This window comes from Musca autumnalis, unplaced genomic scaffold (assembly GCF_047663935.1).
Source record: "Musca autumnalis isolate F117 unplaced genomic scaffold, ASM4766393v1 scaffold_1, whole genome shotgun sequence".
Taxonomy (NCBI): Eukaryota; Metazoa; Arthropoda; class Insecta; order Diptera; family Muscidae; genus Musca; species Musca autumnalis.
In genome coordinates, this window is record NW_027411644.1 from 187,145,209 (window position 1) to 187,163,647 (window position 18,439).

An 18,439-nucleotide genomic window follows, 5' to 3' on the forward strand; every position below is an offset into this window, starting at 1 on the left:
CTACATAACTAAGTACCTCCAGACCCCAAACTAATTTTTATAATTTAAATCACACCCTCTGCTATTAATTAAAAATAAGTCTTGTCCAGCTTCATTACGAATTTATTTAACATTTAAACAAAAATGAAGTTAATTTTTTTGCAAAAAATTTTTAAATTCTGATGCAACAAAAACTCTTGTATTTGATAGTGAATAACTGAGTGAATATTTACAACAACAAAAATGAAAAAAACAAAAACAATGGAAAATATTTCGCTATTTTATAGTTCGATTTTTTGACTTTCGCGCCGCTAGATCAGTGGTTTCGACCAGTGTGCAGCGGATGTACTGTGAGCTGTCAAAAAGTTGTTTTAATTGGAACACAGGCAATTAAAAAACAAAACTTTAAATGAAAAATTGTGATTTTTGATGGAATTCTGTCATAATGCATTTATTTATACGACCCTAATGAAATTTTGTTTAAAAATTTGTGTGAATCGCTTTATTTTTGGAAAACATTTTTGACATTTCACAGTACTAAGCTGGTTTTTGTTGTAGTTGTTGGCTGATGCATCTACCTGGTAATTGTGCCATGGATACTACCTATGCTATTGTATGGTTCCGATGGCTGGGTACGTGCACAAGCAGATAAAGCAGTGCTTGGTGTGTTTGAGAAAAAAATCTTCGAAAGATCTATGGGCTAATCTGCGAGCTTTATCTCCTATACAACGACATCAGTGTAGATAAACGTATCGAGATGCAACCATTGCGTTGGTTAGGCCATATCATAAGAATGAGCGATGATGAACCCGCTAAAAAGGCGTTTAAATAGGGACCACATGACAGTACACGCAGAACTGGCGGGCCAAGGCAAGACAATTTCTGCGTACGTTCCTGACTTCAATAAATCTTCAGCCTATAGACGACTTCACAAGGTCTTCCATCCATTGAGTCTTCTGTTTATATGGGCTGTTAAGTAGTCTTCTGTCTATAAAATATCCCAAACAGGCTTCTTGCTATAGATGACCTCAGAGTTTTCCTTTGTTTTAAGATATCTCAAAAGGGAACAAGAAATAATTTACCCCCAGGAATAACTCAAGAGATCGTCAATCCACAGTAGGCATCAAAATGTCTACCTTAGCCGAAATTTCACAACTTCAATTTAAAATATCAGATTTCAACATTATATTTTATAACTAATTAAAAACAAATAACAATATTTTAATGAAAATAAAACAAATGACATTCTAATGATGTTGATGATAAGCTTGTGGGACTGCGTGGAATTCCTTCACAATTGTTGGTTGTGGAGCAACATAAGTTACAGGGGTAACTTTCTTAACAACTGTCTTGACATGGTCCAAGGGATAACGGTTAACAACAGCATTGAAACCACTGTGTGGGTCAACGGTATATTGGACTACCCGTCTGAAACCATCAGCATCAATCAAGGAGTATTCACCATGAACAATATCACCATCACGTTCTTCCGATTGACTGTGGACATCACCGGTATGTTCATCATTAACATCGTAGTTGTAGTTATATTGAGAATGATCATCAAAGTGGGTATCATGTTTCACCAAAACAGGTTTAGCATGGGCATAGGCCACGGGAGCAACAGTTTTGACAACAGTGGTGGGTACCGCTGCTACTGGATGATATTCCTGATGTACTGGTTCGGCATGATAATATTGTGGCAATACTCCAGCATTGGCAACAGCGATAAAAGCAAGGATAACAACGAACTGCGGATAAAAGAAGAAGTAAATTTATTAAGTTATGTATACATTTGTTAATAATTTGTTTGCCTTCTTACCTTGAATGCCATGTTTTCGAATTTACAAAATATTGTTGTACAAATTATGTGTGTTATTTGAATGGTGTTATAATTTCGTATGATATGTTGAACAAATATTATTCAGTATTTATAGCCGCATAATAAAGAAAGCTAAAACAATTGATACATATTTTGTTTTGGTATTGAAGGTTTTTGTTGCTTTTTGATGTGATTTTAACAAAGCAAAACATTATGTGTAGGAAACAAAATAATTTGCTTTCATTTTGATTTTGAAAGTTATGAAATCATAATGCATTTGGCAAAGTAGAAATAAACACTTCATACCTATTGATGTAGATTAGAAATTGTCATGAAAGACTAAATCAAATAGTTATTTTTAGTTAATGTTCCAACATTATGTAATTATGGTCCCGTATATTGTTTTCCCTCACCAGGTTTATTATGTTGTGCCATTTTGGGGAATTATCTCAGGAAGTATGAACATGCACTCTTAGCGGCAACCTGCTTAGAAAATCAAAACGATTTGAAGAATGTCCTTAAATTGTACTTGTTCGAAAAAAACTGAATTATTGTCTGATATATAAATGTTTATAATTCTGTTTCTAACCCCTTTTTTTGTAAAAAAAAAATATTCTTGTTACGCAAATTTTCAAATTTTGTAGATTGATTGATCGCAAATGTAGATGGCTGATTTTTAAATAAGGAATTATTAACGATATATGGAACGGGTATAAGAAAAAACAGGTATGTATGTATGTGTTCTGCGAGCTGAGCTATTTATGCCTAAATTATTACAAATATAGACGAACGAACAAAAATTTGTTACAAAAACAGGGGGTAAAATTTTATTTTTTAGAATTTACAAAATGACAAAAATGTGGCGAAGCCGGCCCCTGGGTAGCTTCGCCATCAACACGAGACATACACCAACGGATATTAAACCTATAATTTACCATACTTCTTCCCTTCCCTATTAACCAAAAAATGTTTTTAAAATTTACAAAATGAAACAGCTAATTGAAGTAGATACCTTGATTTGGGTTATAGGTTTAGTATAATATTCGATTTTAACTTCTCATTATAGTCTGGTGTGTCTATAGCATAAACAATTTAAATTGAACACGATAAATTCTCATATTAACCCGTAGGCGTAGGCGCCCCAACCCCCCAACATATTTTAAAATATGAATTATTTTGGCATTTGTAATTATTTTTTCATACAAAATATCCCAAAGGCAAACAAGATATCACAAACTATAAACCGACCATTAACTATGTTCACTATACCCTGAAATACACGAAACCGCGTACATTTTAGCGAAACAGTTGGAGAACTGCCAAATATTTTTTTCTAATTTTTCTAATCAGAGTCCATATTTATATTAGGCAATTTTCCTTGCGGCAATTGTCAGTTTGAAGGAGAGAGAGGTGATGCATATTGCAACCCTTTTCCTCTCAACACCCTCTCTCACATAATAACATGGCATCTCTATAAATTAGGTTTCATATTTTTCTACACATTGTCTAGATTCGGTAGATATTTTTAATTTTTCTTCCTTAACCACTATACCAAAAATTGCAGATGTGCTCGTATTTTTTTTTTAATTTTGTTCAAATGGAATTGCAAAAGAAATTTGATTTTTACCATATAATAAAAATGATATATATGAAAAAGTTTACGTCATTTTGGTTATGTCGAGTGACTCTAAAGTTTTTTTTTTCTGCACGGAGGAAAAAAGGCATAGCTAACAGATGCCCCAAACATATTTTGCAGCAACCATATATTTGTGTGCAACCAGTCCCAAACATAAATTTGTTTGGATCCAAACATATTTTTAACATATAATTTTCTGCGTGTAGCAAAAGAATGGCACTACTACGATTTTTTAGCTAAATCCGGAGAACATGATGGATGATCCCAGCATTTTTTCCAAATGAACTATATGGAACTACACAGTAAAATATTCCATGCCAAAGATGATATTTAATCATGGGAGCAAGTGATGTGTCATTTCATATTTTTATCAGTTTCACTCATGAATTTTTGGATCCTATGCATGTCATTTTAACCAATGCATTGCCATGTCATTTTAACCAAAGCTTAGACATGTCATTTTCACCAATGTTTCGGCATGTCATTTTCACTACCCTTTTGGCATGAAATTTTCATGTTTTGTTTGGAAAATAAAAAATTATTAATTCAAACGAATACATGAAATAACTGCAATTAATTTATCAGCAAAAAAGTGATATCAAAAATTGCAATTTAATCACCGTCGCTGTACCGCAACTTCCCCGCTATCCGCGACTGACTTTGCTTCATCTTACAAAATATTTTTTCTATTATCTTCCCTAGGCCAGTTCAGATTTCGACATGGACTCTAACTGCACTCCTTTACGAAATTCTTGTTCGTGAATTACTGTTAATTTTTATAACGAAATTTTGGTAATTTATACTCCTATGTAGCGACATCATTTCTTCCCGACTTGCTTTTAGGGATACCTAGCGAGATTTTTTCAGGAAAATATCATTTATGTGTTACTTTATTTTATAAATAAGTGTGTAAATAATAACACAAACCTCATCTCTATTAGATCGATTGAAATGGTTCAAATGCTGATGAAAAGATCGGATCTTTCACGACTACCTTGAATGGGTTCAAATGCTGATGAAAATATCCGATACTCCACGACTTCCTTTGTATGAGTTCAAATACTAATGAAAAGATCGGATCTTTCGCGACTTCGTAAGAGAAAGTGTAAAAGATGACATGAAATCACGTCATCGCACAGTGTGTCCAAATTCAATATTTTGTGGCAAAAATGCGAAAAACAAATTGTTGAAAATTGCCAAAAAAAAATTACGTGAAGGGATAGAAAACATGCTAGCTAAGAGGTTGTACCTTTATAATTGAAGTAACGGTACCTATAACATGACTTTATTTTCGTTAAAACAAGTATTAAAAATCGCAAGGAATTCGTCGATTTTGTGTGGACCATATTATAATGAGTTTTTGGAATTTTTTAATGGTTCTTTTTTCTATCCGATAATACGAAATCTGACGTATTAAATTGTGCTTGTATTTCTGTTCCTGTTCTGTATAATAGCCTGAATTGTTTTGAACATTTTTACGTGTATATTTTTAATAAGTTCTTTTTTTAATAGGATATAACTAAAAAGTTCCACGGGGTTCCACTGTTGTAATGGTACCCAAATATAGAGGAGCTCTCGGACTATCAATTTTTCAATAGAGAAACTGCGACCAAGTGCGACTCCGGAAAATAGGCCCTTTATAACGTTACCACCCGATCTTACGTGTTTTGAGGATTTTACCTACAATAATCAACCGATCTTGCTAAAAATTTAAATATAAAGTTTTCTACGAGTAAACTACCTCCTTACTTAAAATTGTATATATAGGTCCACTTTTTGATGTAGCCCCCCATATAAGGGTACCAACCAATTATATATTGATATCGTCTGACCCGTTTATTTGTAGTTCAAGGAATAACTAAAAAACATAATTTAAACAGCGAACTATTTCCATTTTTACGCTAAATATTCATCAATGAATTTAATTTGTTCTATTTTTGTTATAGTTTACATATTAGATGAATTATTTTATGTTGTTAAAACACAAGTCCGTATTTGAGAATATATCGTTTTATGTTTCTATATCTCCAAAACGTATTCTAAATTACTCTAAGAAGTTATCAATTCATATTTAAATATATCTATATTACACAAATTTTAAAAATTCGAAAAACCTTTTTTTATTCAATAAAATTCTATAGACGACGTTGACGGAATAGCTTGTAACTACTTTGAATAAAAGATATATATCTGATAAACATCTCCAGCAAATTTCATACCTCTATCTTTATCCGTTTAGAAAATATAGATTTTTGACACAAAAACCCATTTTGGACACACTGTGCATCGCATAGAACTCCCTCGTTCAAATTGTGCTAGGTATTTACTTCACTACACAGTTGCAATCACCCACTTCATTGATATCAACAAACTGCGTATACGTACTATCCAACGTTAGATTTTATGACGTTACACAAACGTTTAGGAACTAGTACAGTGAACCAGATTACCCATCTCTACACCATTTTTACATGTTAATCGAATTATTTTAGTTGTAATTCGAAGTATTTCAATGGTAATTCGAAAATTCCATTTGTAATTCGTAACATTCCAATTGTAATTCGAGAATTCCAATTTTAATTCGTAGCATTTCAATTGTAATTCGAAAATTCTATTTTTAATTCGTATTATTTCATTGTAATTCGAATTTTTCTATTTGTAATTCGAATTTTTCTATTTGTAATTCGAATTATTTTAATTGTAATTCGAATAATTTCATTTGTAATTCGAATTTTTCCATTTGTAATTCGAAATGCTTAACATAAAATAACATAAGGCGGCTCGTATTTAATATATTTATATATTCCATTTATTTGTTTTTACAAATGTACATTTTTAAAAAGGAATAACATATTTTATATTAAGAAAAATAATATAAGAAAATGAAATGGATAAGAAAATGCATTATTCTAATTTTTAAAACATAAATAGTAAATAAATTAATTTTGTATTTTGTTAAACAAAATTGTTTATAAATTCAAGAAATGTCGATTAGCAGAGGAATAATTAATTAATAATAATAAAAACAAAAGGACAGTTGTTAAGATATAATAAAAATAATATAATTTTATGATAAAACGTGGATTATAAATAATAGCATTTAGGATCTCACTGGAATATCATCTAAAGATAAAATTAGTTCATGTTATGTTGTTGAATGAACTATAGCCCTACCGCAGTCACCTACATTAACATATTAAATAGCGTTCCGAACCAGGCCTTCCATATATTGCAACCGTTGTTCGGCCAAATTTAGAGGTGGTACTTGTGGAACTTAAATATTTGTACTGACGGATCATGCTCCTACTTTGGACCAACCATATTTACGGCTGCGAAAGAGGTTAAAATTGGTCTCGGCAACGTAAATAATTTGTTTCCCCAGTCTTATATGCTCGTTGAGTTTTCTTAAGTATGACACACTTTTCTCATTGCAAAATTACCCAGGTGGTGGCATCGTAAAATTTTGAATATGTTATGTCAAAACTTTCTTTATGTTGTTGGGGAAATTACAACAAAAATATTTTTTTTTATAAAGGGATTTGACTTTTCATATTCGATCAGCTGGTGTGATACCACTACCTGGTAGTTCTGCCATGACTTTTCTCTTTATTTCGGGTGCAATTCATTTCCTGTGGTTGGAATAAAATTGTCCATGCAGCATATTGGATACTGTCGAAATTGGTATCATTTTTGAAAACTGGCTGTAAACACGCTCTTTTATTGCTTTTAGTGTAATCGTTGGATTTTCTTCTAGCCATAATATAATACATAGTAGAAATTTCAACATCCGTCAGAATTCTATGTTTAATTCCTTCCCGATTCTCAGTTTCTTCTTTGTTTTTAGAAACCCAATAAAATGCCGTTGTGTATGGTATATCCATTAGGGTTATGACTTTTTTACAACCTCATAGCGTGATGAGTTTTGCCATAAGATTACATAAAATCTTAATTATAAGGTGATTCGCTGAAAAAACCTCACGCACAAAATGATTTTAAAATTTGAATTTATCAAAATTATGGACAATTTTTTGAAGTCACTGAAAACAGATATATAATTGAAAATAAACTTTAGAGCAACATGCGATAATTAAAATGACATACAATTTATTTCTCACTATTTTTCTTCAATTCTGAGAATCGTAAAAATGTCGTAAACGCTTTTATTTATAAATACAATTTTTTAACAAAAAAACAAAAAAATTTAAATTTTTTCAAAGTGGTTTGTGTATGACCTTTTTCAATATTTGAATGAAATAAACATTATTATAGTTATTAGTAGGCTTATATTTATTCATTCGTGTAAAAAAAATAATTTTTGAAAAAAAAATTTTTTTTCATTTCATAAATTTTTTCAAAAAATTATTTTTTTTAAAATCGATTTGTGCGTGAACTTTTTTATATTTCAATGGAATAATTGATAGCGTAGTGATTATTAGGCAAAAATTCATTCATCCCTGCTACAGGAAATCATTTTTGAGAAAAAATGTCAAAAAGTCATTACCCTAATATCCATACTTTGTGCAAGCTCAATCAAATTGTTGCCTTTATTTGCACATTCAATTATCCGTTTTCTGTCTTGCGGAGTATACGCGTTGTATTTCGTCCGTTCGACGTATTCTAAACTTTCAATTCTTTCCCGACAGAGAGGGCAGAGTTCAGTTTGCAACTGTTAAACACATTTTGAATGGGAAAATGTCCACATGCAAAAATTTTTTTATTTTTCCGCGGTTCATTTTACGTTGACAAATAGCACATAAATCTTTAAATTCCATTTTTGTTGAAAACGTAAAACATTCTCACAAATTTAATTGATGATTCTTTTGCAACTAATTTTTGTTTCGATGTTTACAAAAGTTGGAATTTTGCTAGGTATATAATAAGTATACATATTTAATAAGTATAAATATGTAATAAGTATAAATTTATATTAAGTATCCAACAAATTGTTCAAATCTTTTTTATTCAAATTACCAATGAGATCATTTTAATTACAAATGGAAAAATCTATTTCAAAGTCCATACTTTCCGAGATATGGGTCTTGACATTTCGGAAATTTCGTACTTTCACACATTTAGGTTGTTTATGGGCAACTCTCGGCTCGGGCTGAAAATTTTACAGTATATAGCCCTTGGTATCCTGAATACAACGATATATAATTTTTCGTGGGAAGTCCATACTTCCTGAGATATGGGTCTTAACATTTCGGAAATTTCGTACTTTCACACCTTTTTACAGTAGATAGCCCTTGGCATCCTGAATCCCACGATATATAAATTTCCGGGGGGAAGCCCATACTTCCCGAGATATGGGTCTTGACATTTCGGAAATTTCGTACTTACACACCTTTAGGTTGTTTATGGGCACCTCTCGGATAGGGCTGAAGTTTTTACAGTAGATAGTTCTTGGTATCCTGAATACCACGATACATAATTTTCCGGGGGGAAGTCCATACTTCCCGAGATATGGGCCTTGACATTTTACAATTCTAACGTGGGCAATATGGGCATCGTTTTAAAGCTTATGGAGAGTACTTTTATGCACGATAAATTCCTTTCAAAGCCGGACACTTAGGAAACTTTAAATTTACAAGAGAGTTTTGATCGCGTAGACCACTTTTGACCCTGTCCATAGGAGAAAGTCTTAAATCCCCGGCCAAAGGCCGGCTACTTAAAAACACTTTCAATTTAAAAGAGAGTTTTGATCGCGTAGCCCACTTTTGACCCTGTCCATAGGAGAAAGTCTTAAATCCCCGGCCGAAGGCCGGCTACTAAGAACACTTTCAATTTAAAAGTGAGTTTTGATCGCGTAGCCCACTTGTGACCCTGTCCATAGGAGAAAGTCCTAAATCCCCGGCCAAAGGCCGGCTACTTAAGAACACTTTCAATTTAAAAGAGAGTTTTGATCACGTAAGTATGAATTATCTATTTTTGATTTCTACTAAGTGTTATGATTTGTCATATGGTTATATGAACAACTGTCATCGCGAATTCCGTTTTTTATGTTTTGTGATTTCCATATGTAATCGTGAATTCCGTTTTCCAATATATTGTAATTTGTAAAAACAACAATATTTTGTAATATGATCAGCTGATCGTGTAAGTTCCCTTTTCTAAAATTCGAGTTACCGTTACTTTTAAATGTTTTTTTGATGGAAATTTTGCTTTAAATTAACAAAAAATTTTTACAAAAGTGGTGGAAATAGCAAAATTATTCGAACTAGAAGAAAAAGGTCAAATTTCGATGATCGTTTTAAAAAGTCTACAGGAGTGGGGGCTTATACCGGACGAAGGGGTTTTACAGTGCCCAAGGGGACATTTGTTGGAGTTGCGGCCCTGCAATAATATTGATGGTTGGCTGTGGAGGTAAAGTATTTGAAGAAGAAAATAAAAAAAAAAAACAAATGAAGAAATCTTTTCTTCTTCTTTTCTTCTTACTAAGATGCGCACAGCGTTTTAGGTGCCGTAAAAATGGCAAATGCGATTTGAAGCGTTCCCTCTGGAAAGGAACGTTTTTCGAAAATTCGCATTTGTCATTATATCAAATTATTCTTTTTTGTTTTTTATGGGTTAAGAGGAAATGTCCATTATCCGATATAATGGAAGAAACAGGAATAGGAAACAAATGTGCAGTTGACTGGAACAACTTCTGCAGGGAAGTTTTGGTTTTCAGCTCATTTCAAACGTTATTGCAAATTGGTGGCCCAGGAATATATGTCGAAATTGATGAATCGAAAATAGGCAAATGGAAGTATAACCGTGGGCATGCCGAAGAGGGACAGTGGGTGTTTGGTGGCGTGGGGAGAGGCACTAACAACTGCTCTATAGTGCCTTTAATAAGGAAATATACTTGGTCGGGCTCCATCATCGTATCGGATCTTTGGAAGGTAAGTGGTTTTAGATTGATCCTTTCTTAATATTAATGAAATTTTTTAAAGGCGTACGACTCGTTGAAAATTGAGGGTCACACTCACTATCGGGTTAACCACTCAAAAAATTTGGTGGACCCAAAAACAGGGCAGCACACGAATACGATCGATTGGATCGGATTATGGCGCCATCTCAAGGGATCACATATATATATATATATATATATATATATATATATATATATATATATATATATATATATATATATATATAATTGTTCCACAAACATCCCAGATGGGACAAGGGAGACTTCTCTCATATCAATGAGTGCACGCCGATTCATATTGGCTCAATGATATGGGACCTACTTTTTATTGTCGAGTCCGAACGGCGTGTCTTACGACACCACTTGTAGAGAAGTTTTTCATGGCTTAAATACTCAGGAAATGTCGCCAAGCATTACTGAGGGGTAATTTTGCCACCGTTGAAAATTTGATGTTGCTTGGCCTGGTATTCGAACCGCAGACCTTCTGAGTGCAAGGTGGACGTGCTAACCATTGCACCACGGTGGCCCCCCGATCACTGAATATAACAGTCGAAAAATTTATTTCAACGGTTATATGCAGAAGTTTATCTTTTTGAGATGGTGCAAAACGAATAAAAAAGACCCATTTCTTGAATTCCTAAAATTTGCTAATCAGCTGTATGACCCAACAAATCTACAGATGACAGCTAATTGGATGAATTAAGAATGAGTCTTACAGAAGACCCTATAGCACTGGATGTAAGCTGCCCCGTGGATAATTGTGAGGAAGACGAAGTTGCTGCCGAAAACCGCATATTTGGTTTTAATTATTGTGTTTTTTTTTTATTATTGTTTTCTTTTTTATTATGTTGACGTATAATAACTTAATAAATTATTATTGAAAAATCTAATTACCATTATTAATTATTGGCGGCATTGGAAAGTACTCTTCGTGAGCTTTAAAACGAGTCCCATATAGCATAGGTTTTAAAAATAATGATGATAAAAGTAAAGAAGTCAAGACCCATATGTCGGGAAGAACGGACTTCCCCACGGAAAGCTATATACCGTTGTGTTCAGCGTGCCAAGGGCTATCTACTGTAAAAATTTCAGCCCGATCCCAGAGGTTCCCCTAAACAACCTAAAGGTGTGAAAGTACGAAATTTCCGTAATGTCAAGGCCCATATCTCGGGAAGTATGGACTTCCCCCGGAAATTAGATATTGTTGGAATCAGGGTTACCTATGGTAAAAATTTCGGACCGATCCGAGACGTGTGCCTAAACGACACTTGTTCCTTTAAAAAACCCTGGAAATCCGTTTCCAGGGCTTGATAGAAACCGCGAATACCCAAAACCTTACCTAGCATGCATACAACTGAAAAACATAAAGCGTTCCAATTTATTTGGATATTCACAATTAAGTTGTTGTGTCGTTGTAACATTGATGTATTAATAATAACATTAAATATAATAGAAAGTCGGGTAATAATTCAACAGTTTATTCATAGATAACTAATAAAAAACAATTAACAATATTCTAACAAACAGAAAACAAATGACATTCTAATGATGTTGATGATAAGCTTGTGGTACAGCGTGGAATTCCTTGACAATTGTTGGTTGTGGGGCAACATAAGTTACTGGGGTAATTTTCTTAACAACTGTCTTGGCATGATCCAAGGGATAACGGTTAACAACGGCATTGAAACCACTGTGTGGGTCAACAGTATATTGGACTACACGTCTGAAACCATCAGCATCAATCAACGAGTATTCACCATGAACAAAATCACCATCACGTTCTTCCGATTGGCTGTGGACATCACCGGTATGTTCATCATTAACATCGTAGTTGTAGTTATATTGAGGATGATCATCATAGTGGGCATCATGTTTCACCAAAACAGGTTTAGCATGGGCATAGGTCACAGGAGCAACAGTTTTGACCACAGTGGTGGGTACCGCTGCTACTGGATGATATTCCTGATGTACTGGTTCGGCATGATAATATTGTGGCAATACTCCAGCATTGGCAACAGCGATGAGTGCAAAGATCGTAGCGAACTGAATAATGAAGAATTAATTTTATATAATAAAATAAAAAAAGTTGCAAGGGCTGCCTTAGTATTTTACCTTGAATGCCATTTTTACAAATTTATGAAATATTGTTTACGAAGTTGCGTGTGTTATTTGTGCTGCGTTTTGATTTGATATGCTCACTACTCCCATTTAATGAAGTATTTATAGCCACAAAATTAAATAGTAAAATTCCAAGTGATACATTTATCTTGTGTGTGATTTAGTTTTGTTGGTTTTGGATCAACAAACAATGCAAATCATTGTGTGTAGGAGACAAAACTATTTCCTTTCATTCGAAAGTTTTTGCATTGTTTTATGTTAGAGTTTTTGTCTTTAAATTAGTGTTGCAGACATTTTGATAAAAAGTTCCAACTATTTAGCAATGGCAGAAGGATAGTTTTTGGGGTGCAATGGAAACTAAGATGTACCATTCTGTTCTCACAGGATGGGAGGATGAAAAATGATCTCTTGAGCCAGTTTTACATGGAGAAGTTTTGTAACCATTTAGAACCTCAAGTGCTACATAACCGGTAGTTCGGTCAAAAAAGTAGCTAAAATCCTCAAAATACGCGGTGCGCCTGAACTAAATTTAAATGAAAGTTGCTTAGGCAAATTTTCGCGGATTCTGAAACTATTATGTTCAAAGATGAGAAAAATAAAAAAACGCGGCAGGGTTTTTTTTTTTAAATTGACCTTTATGATATTTTCACATGTCTTATTGTTTTTGAGATATAGAAGATCAAATTGGGACAATGCACTGACTGTATCACCTCCTTATAAACAATATCATACACGGTCTTTCAACTTAGAATGAAAACCACATCAATGTTCGTAGATGATAAGAATAAAAAAACTAAAAAGTTGCTGGAGGGACTTTTAAATAAATCGCGGTCAAAGGCACATTTTTAAGGTTTTTTAGGTTTTCACGGTCTTGCATGGAAATCGCAAGTCCCATCGCAGTGAAAATTCTCTACAAAATTGACCTTTATAACATTTTCGTAGGTTTCACCATTTTTGAGATATAGAAGTTCAAACTGGGACAATGTACTGACTATATCGCCTCTTTATAAAACGGTATCATGTACGGTGCGCCTTAACTAACTTTAACTGAAAACCGCTTATATCTGGGAAGTGTTCACGGATTCTGAAACAGCAATGTTAATAGATGAGTCCCAATTCGATAGGGCTTGAAATGTCCAAACAAAATCGTAAAAACCTAAAAATATGAACTTTTTACGCGATTTATTTAAAAATCCCTCCAGCGATTTTTTCTTGTTTTTGGATTCTTCTTCTCTATAAACGTTGCTGTTTCAGAATGCGCAAAAACTTCGCAGGTGTAAGTGGTTTTCATTTAAAGTTAGTTAAGGCGCACCGTATATGACACTGTTTTATAAGGAGTCGATATCCAAATGTCCAAATTTGAACTTCTATATCTCAAAAATGGTAAAACCTACGAAAATATCATAAAGGACAATTTTGTATAGAATTTTGACAGCTATAACATTTTTTATTCCCATTTCGATAGGTCTTGCGATTTCCAATCAAAATCGCGAGAACTTAAAAAAAACCTTAAAAATGGAAATTTTGACCGCGATCCCTCCGGCGATTTTTTTGCTATTTGATTTTTCTCATCTATGAACATTGTAGTTTCAGAATCCGCTAAAACTTCCCAGGTGTAAGCGCATCCGATTTCAATGATCTCCATTAATAATACATACATCATTCTATGACGTTTCAGTGCGATCCATCAAGAACTGAGGATGTAGCATCGTACTCAATTTTTAGAAAAAAATCTATTATATCTCCGGATTCGCAATAGTTTTTAAATATTTGTTTTCGCACAATCTAAGAAGACGCATAGCTCTACTTTTTTTGCATAACCCCTTGTAGTCCTTTCCCAGAACAAAATATATGTTAAGCTGTATTTTTTTGGTATTTTATATTGGGTTTCTTGATCACCACACTCAATTCGAACATACTCGGTGAGAGCATTCCGTCGTCTATATATAATTAGTCTATGCGTTTAGATAAATCCAGCTGCGCATCCGGATTAGTGCAAAAATTAAATAAACACATAATTTTTCATTCTTCAAAATGTCAGCATCCGTTTGAGATAGATACAGTGGATATATAAAAAAACATACATTAGAAACCTTATCATTTAAGTGTATTCTTCAATTTACTCTTTGAACATTGAGCTCTACATTGTGTTGTAAAACCACTAATTGAAACTTTGTCGACAGACCTATAGCCTCAGCATATAAGAATTGAATGCTTCATCTGCGGATGGATCGAATTCTGGCTACAAACCCAAAATCCTTTTTCCCAACAATTATGTATATAGAACTTTGTAGCCCTTTGGGACATTTGAACTAAGGATACGTAAGTCGACTTTCGATTAATCGATTGATCGACTTTTTGCAGTCAAAAATCTAAAAATCGTAGTCGACTTATGAATGGAGGGAAAATCGCATAATCGATTATCTTGTGATCGATTTTCGAGTTTGCCCATAGATTGTTGACTTGGCGGTTTTACAGTAGGTCTGTACGATAACTTCGCAAGTAAAAAGTACTTGCAAGTACTCAGCAAGTTCTCAGTAACTTCTCTCCACTTATTTTACTCTCTCGAAACTGAAAATTTGAAAATTGTTATAGAACAACAACTTGCAAAAACTTGCAATAAGTCAGCTGATTTGACAAACAAGAAGTTTGGCGGATAAGATTTAACAATCGAAGATTGTTAACAAGAATTGTTTGATTACCCATTGCTACAAGAATAATTCTCTTTCCATATCATAAATTAACGGCTGGCCGTCCACATAGTGTTCCTCCTACTCCATGGATGCGCCGCTTTTTGCTGGGATTTGATACCTTAGAAATAAAACAATCACCACAAACTACAAAATAAATTATTTTACAAAATAAGTCGTTTTCCATAATTTATTTAGTTATCCCTTCTCTTTTTTATCTTGTAATTATTTTAGTAACCAAATGCTTGTTTATATGTTTGCCAAGAATTGCAAAGCCCGCCACAAAACATTCGAATTTAAATCAGCTGATCAAACTTGCAAATTCTTACAAAGAAAATTTTGCTTGCAAAAACTTGTTCTCTCACAATTCTCTCCAAATTCGCTCTCTTTTACTTTACAATTTTGTTATCGAACAGCATTTTGTAAAAGTTTTTACAAATTTTTACAAATTTCTGGGTTATCGTACAGACCTAGTTTCAAAAGAAAACTCGAAAATCGACGAATAGTCGATTATAATCGATTTTCTGCGGTTATAAAAAGTCAAAAGTCGAGTTTGAAGACAACTAAATAATCGCCAGACCGAAAAATCGCATTTTTAGTTTAAGACCAAAATCGAATAGTCGAAAAACTCGATTATTGCTTTTCATTACCTATCCCCAATTTAAACTTGCGATATTTTAGGACCACTATGTGAGAAAGCATGGACTTGCCCCCGAAAACCATAACATCGCTGTAAACAGGACCATAAGATGAAGCAACGATTTAATGTTCCACAGGATTTTCACTTAAACAAAAGTGTTGAACTTTTGTGGGGGGTACCATAAGGAGACGACCGATATGAAAAAATTTCAAAGTTAAAATGCATTTGAGAAAAATATTAGGAGATCCAAATTTAGACCAAATACCGTAAGTTGTGGACCGGTATTGCCCATCTTCGCACTGAAACTAAGTTTATTCAAATAATGACGAAGAACAAATTTTGGACCAAATCGGTTCAAACGTTCGTGAGTTATCGGTTGATCAGTTCGAGAGTTATAGTGCTCTCATCTCACTATATATGGTGCCATAGGGGTTCTTTACACCTTTCGGACTGTTTTCTCAAGAAGTATGAACTTGTCCCTGAAAAACTTTTACCGTCGTAATGGAGGCAGCGAATGCTAGTTGCTTCAACAAAAATCAAAAAGTGAGTGTGATTCTCATTCATATGGGAATACTAGACACTTAAAGAGTTCGGTTTTTCGCTAAAAAGGCATCATTTCAAAAACTGAGAAGCCAATTGATAATTCCCTTCGCCGGGATGAAATCATGATATTGGTAGCGATCAGTAAAATTTTGCAACTCTGTCAGTTCGTTTTGAAAAACATTACTCTCTGTAATAGAGGGTAATAAATGAAGTTGAGCCAATGGGGGAATACTCCACTCAAGCAATCGAAAATGAGATTGAATCTTCAACAATAAACAAAACAATCAAAGTGATTCGAGAGCAGGTCTTAAAGCGAACTTATCCGAAATTTTGTGTGGGAGGTCCACGAAAGATTGAAAAAATATAGTCCATATTCGAACCTTATCTATATCTGGTAGATATATTAGCGAGTGTAAAATATGGACCAAATCGGTGACTCCCTTCAAGAGTTATCGTGCGCACAATTTTTCCGAACATTTTTTAACTTTTGTGGGGGAGGTACCTGAAGGAGTGGAGCGATATGGCTTATCTTGGAACATAAACTAAGTTTGGACAAAATATTATGAAGGCCAAATTTTGGACCGAATCGGCAGATCCCCATCGGTAAATCGGGCTAGAACAATATATTTTACCGAAGTGCGTTTAAAAGTTCTGGTATAATACAACGGCCCGCGAGTTACAATACCCCATACCTCAGTTTCGACATAAGTAAATTTTCTACAAAAAGGCTGATATGAAGCCAGAAAAGTGTGGTATTCCAAATTGTAAAGAAAATTATTTGGCCGCAAAAATTGCAAACGTGTCTCAAATTCGGTTTATGGCACAACTATTCTGATATATTTCCAAGGTCTAATTTCCGACTAAAACTAAGTGCTTTATAGGCCTAGTAAAAATAAAAGTATAGGTTTCAATAATTTTCAGCTATATTCGTTTCATTGGATGACTGCATTTATGAACTCAGACAAACCTTCTGAGATCTACAATGTTTATTTCATTGAATTATAAACATAAATAACTTCAAAACAAAGAGCCAATATATTGCTATGACACCTACAAATAATCACATCGTTTGTTTAGCATTGCATAATCAACAAAAATGCCTTTCACATTTAGAGTAAAAAATATTTGAAATTATTTGTTACAACTGACATTTTGTTTTCATTATTAATTGGCTATAAATATTCAGTAAAATGTGGATAAGAAATCATATCAAATCGCAACACCACACAAATAACACAAAAATAATTTGTTAAACAATCATTTACAAATTTGAAAACATGGCATTCAAGGTAAAAGAGCAAAAATATTATTAACAATCTTATACATACTTATGTTATAAATTTATTTCTGCTATTTTCAGTACGTTACAATTCTTGCATTAATCGCTGTTGCCAATGCTGGAGTGTTGCCACAATATTATCATGCTGAACCAGTACATCAGGAATATCACCCAGTTGCAGCAGTACCCACCACTGTGGTCAAAACTGTTGCTCCTGTGGCCTATGCCCATGTTAAACCTGTTTTGGTAAAACATGATGCCCACTATGATGATCATCCTCAATATAACTACAACTACGATGTTAATGATGAATATACCGGTGATGTCCACAGCCAATCGGAAGAACGTGATGGTGATGTTGTCCGTGGTGAATACTCGTTGAATGATGCTGATGGTTTCAGACGTGTAGTCCAATATACTGTTGACCCACACAGTGGTTTCAATGCTGTTGTTAACCGTTATCCTTTAGACCATGTCAAGACAGTTGTTAAGAAAGTTACCCCAGTAACTTATGTTGCACCACAACCAACAATTGTTAAGGAATTCCACACTGTCCCACAAGCTTATCATCAACATCATTAGAATGCCACTGTTTTCTTTGTTAAATGTTTGTTTGTTATTTGTTTTTTATAGTAATAAAATAAACTGTTAAATTCTGTAAAATAATGCTCCTTCTAATGTTATTTCGAATCTAAGAAGGGAACATCACTTCTGCAATTTTGTAGATATATCTTCAGTGGGCCAAACTATGAAGACAATATAACCAAATGGGAATCTTCTCCCACCCATTTCAGGTATTGAAAATTATGAAGGATTATCCTC

The 18,439-nt window shown here is 33.6% G+C and overlaps 3 protein-coding genes across 3 annotated transcripts; 1 reads left to right on the plus strand and 2 right to left on the minus strand.

Moving 5' to 3' along the window:
* Nucleotides 1-1,226: 1,226 nt before the first annotated feature.
* Nucleotides 1,227-1,810, minus strand: LOC141389797 (larval cuticle protein A2B-like). The gene is made up of 2 exons (XM_073961890.1): nt 1,799-1,810; nt 1,227-1,727 (listed from the first exon to the last, which is right to left on the minus strand). The coding sequence occupies exons 1-2, from the start codon at nt 1,808-1,810 to the stop codon at nt 1,227-1,229; spliced, it is 513 nt and encodes a 170-aa protein (XP_073817991.1).
* A 10,079-nt stretch (nt 1,811-11,889) lies between these two features.
* Nucleotides 11,890-12,471, minus strand: LOC141389802 (larval cuticle protein A2B-like). The gene is made up of 2 exons (XM_073961906.1): nt 12,460-12,471; nt 11,890-12,390 (listed from the first exon to the last, which is right to left on the minus strand). Exons 1-2 carry the CDS (start codon nt 12,469-12,471, stop codon nt 11,890-11,892), a joined length of 513 nt encoding a protein of 170 aa, XP_073818007.1.
* A 5,029-nt stretch (nt 12,472-17,500) lies between these two features.
* LOC141388836 (larval cuticle protein A2B-like) lies at nt 17,501-18,199 on the plus strand. The gene is made up of 2 exons (XM_073959257.1): nt 17,501-17,627; nt 17,699-18,199. Exons 1-2 carry the CDS (start codon nt 17,616-17,618, stop codon nt 18,197-18,199), a joined length of 513 nt encoding a protein of 170 aa, XP_073815358.1. The 5' UTR covers nt 17,501-17,615.
* Nucleotides 18,200-18,439: the final 240 nt, after the last annotated feature.